At 40.0% G+C, this 12,796-nt stretch overlaps 1 protein-coding gene across 4 annotated transcripts in view; it reads right to left on the reverse strand.

Moving 5' to 3' along the window:
- Window positions 1–12,796, reverse strand: part of Ercc6 (ERCC excision repair 6, chromatin remodeling factor) — a 73,202-nt gene that overhangs the window by 25,309 nt on the left and 35,097 nt on the right. For all 4 annotated transcript variants that reach the window (XM_027389491.2, XM_027389492.2, XM_035452533.1 and 1 more), the window contains 2 exons: window positions 11,446–11,604; window positions 5,790–5,925 (listed from right to left, as the gene is read on the reverse strand). In XM_027389491.2, the coding sequence (XP_027245292.1) occupies window positions 5,790–5,925; window positions 11,446–11,604 (295 nt within the window). The remainder of the gene's footprint in view (window positions 1–5,789; window positions 5,926–11,445; window positions 11,605–12,796) is intronic.

A 12,796-nucleotide genomic window follows, 5' to 3' on the forward strand; every position in this document is an offset into this window, starting at 1 on the left:
GAAGGGTGTCATTTTCTTCCCACTCAAGTTAGCTGGCACAGGTGTTCTGAGTGCCAAGGGAACAGCTCTTCAAACTGCTCCAACTAGTGCTATAGGCTAGCACAACCCAGCTCTCCAAACTGACAACTGCACATATACCCCAAGCTACTTTATAGATGAAAGGTAAGCAATATGCCAACTTCATATGGTTTCTCACAGGGATGCAAAAAAGCTAAATATGAGAAAATCTAGTTAATACTCATACCTTGCTTATAATTCAAAAATCTTCAAAAAGAGGTAATTTTATTAATGTCATCTTAAGGAACTGGGGGTTTAAAATTTCTTAGGCCAGACATGGTGGTACACATCTGTAACCTCAATTCTTAGAAAGTTGAAGCAGGATGCTTACAGGTTCAAGTCCAGCCTGCACTATATAGCAAAACCCTAGCTCAAAGAAAGGGAGAATGGCTCAGTGGGTAAAGGCACTTGCTGCTAAGACTGACAACCTGAGTTCAATCCCCCAAATCCCACAAGTTGTTCTCACCGCCACACACAGTACCATGGCACACACACAAGCTCACTCTCTCACACACACATACAAACAAAAAAAATTACATCAGGTGGGCAAGTAGCTCAGCAGGTGGGTGCTTGCCTAACATACACAAAGCCCTGGGTTCAATTCCCAGAACCAAATAAACTGGCCTTGGTTGGTGCACACCAGTAATCCCAGCAGTAGGGGATGGAGGCTGGAGAACCAGTTCAAGTCTGTCCTCAGCTGTACAGTGAGACCCGGTCTCAAACAAGGTATGTAGACAATACATGTAATACATGTATGTGTATTCTCTCTCTCTCTCTCTCTCTCTCTCTCTCTCTCTCTCTCTCTCTCTCTCTCTCTCTGTGTGTGTGTGTGTGTGTGTGTGTGTTCAGTACAGTGTAAAGAGAAACTGAAGTGGGAAATTATCTGCTCATGTGCATAACACACAAGGCATTCAAGGAGCTAAGAAAAATTGCTGTTTAACTACAAACCAAAGACAGAGGAAAGGCCCAAGAGTGTGACCTTTAGTATTATCGTGACTACTCTTTTGCCACATTGAAAAGTTCAATGTCTAACGCTACATAATACCACACCAAAGGCTGCATCTACTTTATTGAACCAGTTCCTTAGTTTGATATTCAGATGAATGAGTCAATTATTGTGGTAGACAGCCTTGTAAACATGGGCAGAGAACTCACCCCGATCCCCCCTCCTTGACAAGAGTGCCACTCCTTCAGCTGCTAGTGGACAGTGCAGAAAAGAGCCGCAGAAGGAGCAGACGCCACTCCCCAGCCTCACCTTGAACCCCGTGTAACTCTGAGATGTTAGAGCTAATTCCCTCAGTTCCTCCACATCCACATTTCCTACCAAGACCCTGGGCAGGCAGCACTCCCGATTTATCCGTTCTCCCTCTAGGAGAACAGGGCAACCCAAAGCCATGAGAGTAGGAAGAGCATGAAGTGACAGCAATGGAATACTCCATGACTGACTGCTGTCCAGGTGTCAGCCATATGCACATGGGGGTGGGGGGGGGACGACACAACAATTACAGTTGCCTGGGGCTTTAAATAAGAGAAGTTAAACCACCACTCACATTTATAAAACATTCATTGACTGTGTTTAACTAGATCCTACAAATGCAGGCTCACTTGTTCACGGACCCTGGGGCTTCCAACTGTTGCACAGGCTCACCATATAGTCACCCCATTCACCCCAAAGTGTGCCTAACCCCAAAATGAGTCTTGGAATCATTTGATGTAGCTAGAAGTTTTATCACAGGTAAGCTAACGAGACATTGAGCCTGCTAAATGTATGCCACTGGAGCAATGTGCAGCTTCTTGTGATTGCTTAAGAACTTACGGGGGGCACTCTACATGTTAGCTAGAACCACAGAATTCCTATCTCTACAGTGTTCACAAAGATGTATAATAATTATAAAGAATTAAGAAGATGCTTTACAGAAAGAACAAGAAGTTGTACAAAATGTTCACAATGAAAACACAATCTCCACTGGGTAACATCCATGACTATGGATGTTCACCTGATTCAATTTCAGAATTCTGCAACTGCCTGGACTGGAGTTTCAGTAATGGTGAATTGTTGAATATTATGGACGTCTCAATCCAAACACTTAAGACAAATCATCTCGGGCGGTTTCAAATTAAAAGCTTGTAAAATATGTAACCTCTCCTACTTTTTGCAATTAATAGGGTACATCTGCAATTAGCCTGACTTACTGAATGTAGTGCTGTTGTCATTAAAAGATGTCTGAGGAAGTGCTGCTGTTATTATAGAGGCTCAGGAGACCAATCCCTCCTAGAGGGCAAACAGTGGACTGGTAGAAAACAACAGCCATAAATCACACTGTCAGGCAGCGGGGAGAACAGTGAAGCACAGGCACATGAAGGCCATTCACAGTAAACACGGCGAGGCAGCTTCCCAGGCAGGATTTACTGCACCTGTAATTAATTAAAATTTCCTTCAAGCTAAATCTTTAATAAACAAGGATTTGTGCTGACAATGGAGAAAAAAGGCCCCAGCAACGTAATTTTACAGTATACCTCACACAACAAACGGAGCATCTCTGGCTTCCTCTATCAGGTGCATATAGGAACTCTAAGTTAATAGGAAACACACTGTGCTGTACAGTCCTGTGCTTGGAAGGGGTCTGAAATGTTCAGGATGCTTGACGGGGCACGTGGTCACCCTTTTCATTCTCGTTTTTTTTTTTTTTTTTTTTTTTTTTTCCCTCTCCCTTTGCACGGTTAGTATTTTTGAGTGTGTGCTTCTCTGTCTGTCGATTTTCTCCTGCCACCTTGTGAGATCCAGGGACAGAACGCTAATCATTAATCCTATGTGGGAGGACTTCTACCCACTGAACTCTCAGCAGCCCTCCCATTCTACTTTTTAAAAAGTCAAGAGCCTGGCTCCTGTTGCAGAACGCAGGTCTTTTTAAAGAACACAAGTCGGCAGTTTCATCTGATGGCCAAGCACTGTTGAGATTTACTTTTGAACCATTCCTGACCTTGTACTTTCCAAAAATAACTAACATTCTAATTTACTCTTTCCCCTTAGGACATGAGAAAAACATGTAGACAATGGCCATGCACATTTCTGACAAGGAAGGTATTAATTTTTCTATCTAGAATGTGTACTGAATGGTTGGCAAGGCCACCTTTCTCAACTACTTAAGATCAAAGCCTGTGATACGCTGTTACTATCAAGAAGTAACTGAGTAACTTATCAGAGAACACACAATGTTCTTCATGCATGGACATCAATCCAATAAACCTTCATAAGATTATCAAAACTCCCACTCAACAGACCGTCACCAGGCTCAGTGATGCTTCCATGATGGCAGGTGTGCAGTTCAAACCCTGCAGTAGTAAACAGAAACTTTAGGAGATGGTTGTTTGTTTTTTGTTTTGTTTTGTTTTACTCTAGTAACTTGAGTTGATCAAAATGAGACAAAACTGGATTATCTAAAATGTCCACAAAATGACTAGACCCTACCTGTCAGAAAAAGGTGGGAGACAGTGACAGTTGTTTCAGAATACAAGCAATCTCTCATTACACTTCTTCTAGCAAACTGAAAAGAGGCTCCTTAATTGTTAACTAAGCTTTTCAGCACAGTGCTAATGAAGCCACCACCCACTGTGAGTTGTGGGATAAGTACCACAGACTGCCTTCTTTCCTTATCTTTCATGGATGTACTTTCCCCAAGAAAAGAGTTAGCTTTTCAAGGTTAATTAAAAACATCATATCCTCTTTTTCTCTGAGCCCTAACAATATGAAACACCTGGAAAACAACATTTATAGTTGTTCCACAAATAAATATTTATCAACTCATACACTATTTTTTTTTCTGTTAGAAAAAAAGAACCATAAACTGTAATGAAAAGCAATGAAAAAAAAGGAAAAAAACAGTCATGGGCATTCCCAGGAGGGTAGGTAGAACTTCCTTATCAGGGAAAACCTCAGCATGAAGGAAGGAAGGCAGGAAGGTCACAAGTTCAAGGACACCCAAGACTCTAGCTCAAAAAACAACACACCGCCACAAATGAAAGCAGCAAAGAAGCTGCAACTACCATACCCCAAAGGGAATATTATCCCTTAGGTTTTGCCCACCAGACAGGTAATGGTCCCAAGTTTTTCCAATAGGCTCACTATCAATTATGTTTCCCAATTATGGGCAAAGACAGTTGGCTGTTATAAGCGAGACTCCAACTCACCTTATCTGAGAAACTACATCATAGTTATATCTTCTATCAAAAATTCTGCTTAGCCAAAATCATGAATGCATGAGAATTGGCAGGAAAAAGAAGAACACAGCAAAATTACACAGGCACAGTGATTCGGTGGCTGCAGAATGCCTCTCAGTGAGGAGAAAACTCCTTGGCCCTCACAGTCAGCACTGCATGGTAGTGCAGGGGAGCTCACTCAGGAAATAATGAACCCGAGACACCGTGGAACACACTGCCACCTGACAGTGCTACAGTCTGTAAGCACACAGGAAGACTGAGGCTATTATTTATTCTATTTCTCAAGCAAATATTTGTTGTGCTTAAGATAAGCAGTATCTACTCCACAGTCTAGACATTAAGACAGATGGGGAGAAAAAAGCAGCCTAGCACAACACATCTACAGAATTTAGAAGCAAAGGTAAGCCTGCTTTCTGAAAAATCTACCTGTAGCCAGGTGTGGGGGCACACAACTTTAACCCTAGCACTCAGGAAGCAGAGGCAGATGATCTCTGTGAGTTTGAGGCCACCCTGCTCTACAGAGCAAGTTCCAAGACAGCCAGAACTATGTAGAGACCCTGTCTCAAAAGAAAATAAAAACAGAAAGAAAAAAGATAGTCAAAAAAAGAAAGAAAGAAAGAAAGAAAGAAAGAAAGAAAGAAAGAAAGAAAGAAAGAAAGAAAGGTATATGTTACCAAATCTGCAAGCAAGGGAGGAACTACAATGTCCAACATACATACTGTGATCCAGGAGGACAAAACAAGAAAACTAAACTATCTGTATCTGGGAAATTCTCAAAGTTGCAACTTGCCTCTCCTGCATCAGAAACATATTTGAAAAATATAATTACAGATGCATTTATCAATCAACGTTAAATATTTCTTATTCAGGATGCATTGAAACCAGTGGTATGTCAGATTTTGGAGTATTTGCATGTATGTGCTAAGGTGCCTTGGAGACAGAACCTAGCCTAAACATAAACTCATCACGTCTCATACAGATCTTCTACAGGTTGCCTGCTGGCCGTTTGTAATAATACAATACTTTTGGTGTACCTTTATTTTCAAAGTGGCCTGTCACAAGTCAGGTATGGACTTTTTCAGTAGTATCATTGCCCAAAGTTTCCAGTTTTGGAGCATTGCAGATTTCTGATTAGAGATGCTCAATCTGTATGTTACTTTTCAAACCCACTTTTCTAAAATTATTTATGACTTCTAATGACAAAGTCCCCCCAGTCAATTGCCATGTCACAGACCACCTGATCTGTGAGCCAATGCAAACAGTCTTGTGGTTCCTGCCTGTGCCCAGCTATATTTTGTTGGACATCAAAATACCACACCACTACTAGACTACTCGAACATAAAAGCCTTTGTTCATATCTGTGTGCTGATATGGAGCTTCAAGTCAATAACTAAATAAATTAAGATGAAAAAAAATATACATAGACATATTTAAGAAATGCATGGTTAAAAAAAAAAAAAAACAAGTCTGTAGAGTAGGAGCCAAACAAAAGCAGTCAAGTACTGTAATATTACCTTTTTGTGGGCATAGGAGCCTGTTTCATGCAGAATTGCCACTCTGAATGGAGGCCACCACATGTGGAATTCTTTTACCCACTGATGCATCACTGTCGTTGGGCAGACAATTATAGTGGGGCCCAGTCCCTCGAACCTGCACCCAAAAGTCCAAGAAAACACAACCATGAGAGACAGTGGAGAAAGTGACCAACAGTCAAAACCAAAAACCCTGTGTGGTTCAAAAGAGAAAATAATCTATGGAGATTTACTGATTCTTTCTATGAGGAGAAAGCTGCTGAGGCTCAGGGTCACCGGAGCCTGAATGAACCCACTCATCACTTAGTGGGTGCAGGGATTAACAACAGCAAATGGCACATTCAGAAGTCAATATTTACAGTAAATATTTACAGTAAAAGGAAAAACAATACACAGCAAAACATTTTCTCCCTCTGTTAGATATTAAGACAACTAACATCTGTGAAACACTTACAACAGTGTCATTTAGTAAATACTAAAAGGGTTTATTAAATAAGACAAGAGTATCAGATAACCATTAAAATAGTTTTTGAAAATTATTTAATAGCCTTAGAAAATGCGTATAATAAAGTTTCAAAAAAAAAACCTTACAGATCACTGCAATTTCCTAATACTCAGGCAGTGGGAGGCGGGAGGAGGTGCTGGTCACCATGGTCTTCTTGTCTCCTGCCTTGCTTCCGTTAGCACCACCAGAAGCAGAAAGATGTAACTCTGACTCGCAAGAAAGATTTTATGGGGTCCTAAGCATTGGTATGCCTTGAAGTGGGGATCCCATATATCCACAGCCCAACAGCACAGCATGACCTGAAAAGCCTGCAGGAGAACTGCCTGACTCAGGAAGAAAGATAGCACACTTGAGGTTAAAGAAGTCATTTTTCTTGTTCTATCCTATGTGTGTATGGATGTTATTTGGTGCTTAAGATGAAGCACACATCAAAAATCAATAGTGACATCTCCATGTGCCACCCTTTCCTCACAGCTCTCCAATAGAAAGAACAGAACTGTCATCCATTCTTCAGGGTACCAAACTAGGTGTCCCTTTTGTTCTTTGATCAATCCTCTTGCTTCCCACCATAAGATACCTATACAAATTCACAACCCTTTTACCTCCTAAGCCTCTCCACAAGTCACCATCTCCTCCCCTGTACAGTGTCAGCATTCCAGTTACAGCAACTATGATCTCATCTATGTTCTGGCATCTTCTGGCACTTTCTGAAAGTAAAATCTCGATGTCCCAGGCCCTCCCCTCAAGGCCTCCAATGGCTGCACCCTGCTCTTGGGATGGCATCTACAACCTTGGCCTGGCCATGAGGCCATGCAGATCTGGCTCCTGCCTGGCCTCTCTTACTGCTAACACTGTTAGCACCTGACCCTGAACCCTGACAGCTTGCACTGCCCTCTGCCCTATGTAGCACACACTGTCTTCTAGACCTTGCCCTCTTCTTCCTCTTCCTACATTATCCTTGCTAGAGCTGCCTTTCTCTCCAGACAGATACATGAGCCTTCCTTGACACACCCACACTAACACCGCTATAACGTACAGCAATCCTCTCCAGCTCTTTACAAGTCTGGACGATCTCTTTATGGAATAACCTCAGGGCCTAGACCACAGCATATAAAGGATGAACATGACAACATGTATTTAAAGGCTGGAAAGAAATGTAAAAGTGTGAAAGAGATTATTTTTAAGTTAGAAAGACATGCATAATTTTTACTTTCTTGTTACAGCTTAGGAAATAATTCCTAAACTTAAAATGTTTAAAATTTCAATGTGAGCCACACAGAATTTGAAATTTTAAAAATCATCTACATAGCTAAAAAATTAATTGTTCTAACAGAAAAGTAAGATACTGAGCCAACTCTAACTACAAGCTTTTTTTTTTTCTTCATGGTTTTTCTAGATAGGGTTTCTCTGTGAAACAGTCCTAGCTGTCCTGGAACTCACTCTGTAGACAAGGCAGGCCTTGAACTCACAGAGATCAGCCCACCTCTGTCTGCCTCCTGAGCGCTGGGATTAAACATATACACCACCACCACCACCCGGCTCTAACTTCCGGCTTTATCCCAGCACTCCATCCAATATGATGCAATGCTTAGGAACCATAATGAATGCTTATGTCCACTCATGAACCCTTCACTTCCTGTTGTATGTGGTCATTGTCCCCTGGCCCTCAAGGTTGGAACAGAGAATCCAGAGGTCATAACAAACTCAACCCTTCCCACAGAATTTCCAAGCCATGTTGAAACCAAAGGCAGGGGGCCAGACAGGTGTCTCTCACTCTCCCTGGGTAGAGCAGGACTCTGCCCTGGCCCCTGGCTCCCTGGTCCCTTCCACAACAGCATTCCTTCTTAAAAAGACTAAATGTGCCTGCCACCTTCTTTATATCCTCCACTGAGACTAAAAGGGAGTCGTCATCAATATGCACTTGGCAGGGATTAGGAAACAGCCAATCAAAAGCTGTCTAAAGTAGCCTAAAACAAGCTCACCTTCAAGTAAGTCTGAATGCCTTTTCAGGCTCTATGCACTTTTCTCTCCTTTATAATATACCTTGTATAAAATGCCAGGTTGATGACATACTTCCTCACTTAAGGCCACTATTTAACCCCAGATGAACTGCTACCTGGCATTACTTTGTTCTTTACTTTCTAATTCCCCCTCTGTTAGAATAATAGGGAGGTTTTCATGCTGAGTTGAAATCCCACAGCCAAGGCAGGCTATTCCTGGACCACAGAGGGAGCAATCAAAACCATTAACAGGCAAGTGAACCACTTTCCCAGCCTCAATACCAGTGAGATGATACGAAATGGCTAAATGTACTGGAGTGATTAGCATCAATTACCAAACATACTATAGTTCCTTTCATCTTTGATTATCATTGATTACTTAATGAATTTAGGACAAGTCAATAGCTCTATGGTCAAATACTTCAACTTATGAGTGGGAAGCCTACTAGTTATGGCCTAGAACTTATGGGGCATCACAAATTATGTTTTACCTTCCAAAGTTTGTTTGTAGAAATTAATTAAATGACAACCAAGCCAAGTATTAACTGAAATGTGAGAGGTAAATCATTTACATCTTCTCCATTATAAAATTCAGAGGGCCCATCCCTATAAGAACAGTCAAGTAAAAAGTTAGTGTATCCACTGGGAACTGCGAACATCATTGCCAATAATCATTCAGGTAATATGCTTCTTCCTCTTCTAAAAGCAGTTGTGCAACGTCCCTCAAAACATAAATGAATACGATAAACTGCTTTTACCACAAGTTTCTTGGTATCACAGAGACTTGCAGTTTCACAGTGTTCACAGACCTTAAAATTAGGTTCCTACCTCTAACTTGCAAGAATTATTAAAAAAAAAAAAAAAAAAAGGTACACAGCCAACAATGCAATCCCAGCTTACACAGATGTCCCTGCTGCTTTAAGGGCCATTTTTCTTTAAGATATAAGTTCACCTAGTACAGGAGGACATGTTATACAATCATTCCTTATGGAGCTCCTCAACACACCCCTCCTCAGTCAGCCCTATAGTTTGGCTGATACAATGCCACATTCTCAGAAGCCAGTTCTACCAATACTATTTTAATAAAGACATCTGGGCGCCAGTCCAATATGCCACACTATTTCATTATGGAAAGAGAATATGAGCATTGATAGTTAATTGATTGCAGCTGATGCTCATTACAAGCCCTAACTTCACTCCTCGTAGGACTGCTACTACTCAAGAGAACATGTTTTAATTTTTAGATCAAAACTACACTGCAGGGATAAAAGAGGTCTCCTATGCCCAGAGTGTTAAGACTCCACACAAGGGTCATGATAATAGGACGGAAAGAGAAGAAAGAAATGGAGAAATGTGAAAACTGCAGAAATTGCTTAAGGAGAGAAAGCCCTAGAAACACCTGGGACAGTCAGGACATTCTAGGCACCAGAAACCTCAAGATCTGCGGAGACCAAGCCCATCCGGAACAGAAAAAGTCCTTGCTAAATGTTAAATGACAGTCACAGATAGGAAAATCTTAGATGCCCATTTTCAGTTGACTTTTTTCTTGGGCTGGAATGTTTTCCTGCTTCCAGGTAAAAATCTACCCTACATCTAAGTATTCTGATAGCTACAGAAGATCTTCTGCTTCAATACAACTGCCCTATAACAACAGCATGATGTTTGGTTTTTAAAATTCTTTTTAACATATTTCCTCCTCCTACAGAGGCTTTCAAAAATATCTAGGGGTGAAAGATGGCTCATTGGTTAAAAGCACACACTGTTTTTACAGAGGACCTCAGTTCAGTTCCTAGCACCCACTCGAAAGGCTCACAACCTACGGACTCCAGCTCCAGGAGATGCAACACCCTCTGCTGGACTTCATAGACACCTGCACTCATATGCACACACCTCCAACACATACACACAGGCACATGTATGTATACACAAACACACCAAAAATAAATATTTTTAAAAATCTGAATATTTGAAACACTACTCGCAAGAAGTGTTGACTTGATAACCAAGCAAAATAGTACAACATTAAAAAAAAAAGTAACAAATAAAAGCAAATCAGGATGCCTGGGAGACTCAATAATAGTCTTTAGGCAGGAGTTTACGGTCTATATAAGCTTTCTACTGTACATTTCTGTGCCAGTTCCTTGGAATGTGGGCAATAACGTTCTGCAGCTGTGGACTTTGAACACATCAACACTGTTTCAAAGATATCTCCCAACCATATACAATGAGTGTCTCAAGTCAAAGAACACAGATATACTTGGTAATTCCATCACACTGCTACTTCTTAGATAAACCTACTGAAAAGTAGGGAGCTCTTAGTTTATCTGTTTTCAAGATGAAATAGATTTCCATGAAGCTAATTTACAACTTAAACAAAGCTATTCACAGCTCTTTATTGCAAAAACAAACATATCAATGTTACCTCCAAACAGATTAAACATTTATTCTTTCAAAATACTAACGCTTTAACAGTGTATTAGAATACAAGCAGAAAAAAACTAAATTACTTTCATTCAGGAAGTCATGTAGGTGTTGACCATGGGAGAGGAGTCTAAACATATGGAGAAGATTAAGAAACTTCAGTCCAAAAGAGTGAGCATGCCTCTAAATGCTATCATGCACACAGATTCTAAAGGAAACCATAGAGAATGGCTTCTTCAAAGATCCAACTTTGCCCATGAGCAGACTTGTACTTACTGTAATGCTTACCTGGTCTTCTGCCAGAACAAATATTTTAATGTAAAATTTAATAAATGGGGCTAAAGGTATTATGTCTAATTTAAAATTCCATATTGTGTAAACTATTGATATTAACATAATTGAGTTTGTAAACAATCCATTTGCAAGAGCTAACCTTAGACATCGTATTGACCCAAAATATCTAGTGGGGCCCATCTGCAAAATGAAGCATCAACGCCTGGAATTCATTACAAGTGTTACATGTTTAATTTCTCCTGCCCTACAGCTCCATTGTCTCGTAAAATTTTTCCTTTGATGTCCCCCACTAAAAGAATTAAAGGAATATTGTAATTGAAATGTCATCAATAATTCACAAGACCCTCCTCCACAGCAATACATCTGATGAAATATTAATTGAGCTCCACAGACTGACAGTCTGCAGAGGAGCACTTGCCTGTAATTTGAACCGCGAGTCCTGATCTTGCTGTAGCTCAGACCTGCCAAGAAGGCAATTATCTGGATGGTCTTGCCCAATCCCATTTCGTCTCCCAGAATTCCTCCTGCCTGCTGGCAGTGCAATTCCCACAGCCACCTAACACCTGTCTGCTGATACCTACAACAACAAACACCAACAAGAAAAGAGAAAATGGCAAATGGTGGGTGATACAGATTGTAACAGAAAGTACTCATGAATTAATCATTTGGTTAGGTTCTAGTACCAGTCAGAGAAAAGTGCCGGATGCGTGTTTTATATGATTATTATATTTATAAGGTCATACATTTTTGATCACTTAGACATAAAAAATCGTAATTTTTTGTTATAGAATGTTAACATTTCTAATTAAACTGATAGATGGAGTAATTAAGGACTATTTTATTTCTTTTTCAACATTAGATATAGCTTGATAAACAAGCATAAACTTACAAGCTTTAATTCACTTTCCGGAAAATAAGAATTTCAAATAGTCTAAGTATATAAAGTTCCCCAAGTTTTTCTACAAAAAAGAAGTGACACTTCTTAATCTAAATAGCATCAAAAAATCAGGGCAGAGAATACCACAATTTATAGCTTACACAGTTGTAAAGTCACTTTGTAGTCATATTATCTTTTTATAGGGAAAATTAAATTAAATTTTAAAGCCATAAACAAGTATGAGTAATGGGGCTGTTCTTAAAATTAGTGTATAACAGATGATACTATTGTATGATTAACAGATATAAAAATGAACTGTTTACAGAGGCCATACAGCATAAGTATTTTAAAGCACAAACTGATTCAAGGATTTTATCAAAGATACAAGATGGAGCTATTAAAATTTTAAATAGGAAATGAAAAAATATCTCCCTCACCTCACTCTAAGAAAAAGAAAGAAAGAAAAATATTCAGCTGGTATTTTCCTTTCTTCACCAATCACACATTCAACTCTATCAATCTCTAAGGTTTTTTATTTGTTAGTTAAGTAATAAAGCAAAAATATTTTCAGGAATGAATAACAGCCTGGTATCATGGAATGTCATGAAGATTATATGCCAATGTAAATGACTTAAAGCAAAACCCACTTATGATAAAAGGCAAAGGACAACCCCACCCAAAGAAAACACCATGGCCACAGTGCTACCCCTAAGAGACGAAGGTTTACTATTCCTGATTTACTGCCCCAGAATTCATCAATCATATCTGCTCTGTGTACTTAAAATCTTCTTCTGAGCCAAGTATAGTTGCACCTATCTATAATCTCAACACTTGGGAGGCTAAAGCAGGAGAATTCCAGAAGTTCCAGGTCTGTCTTGAAAGAAAGAAGAAG

Source organism: Cricetulus griseus (genome assembly GCF_003668045.3).
Source record: "Cricetulus griseus strain 17A/GY chromosome 1 unlocalized genomic scaffold, alternate assembly CriGri-PICRH-1.0 chr1_1, whole genome shotgun sequence".
In the NCBI taxonomy this organism is placed as follows: Eukaryota; Metazoa; Chordata; class Mammalia; order Rodentia; family Cricetidae; genus Cricetulus; species Cricetulus griseus.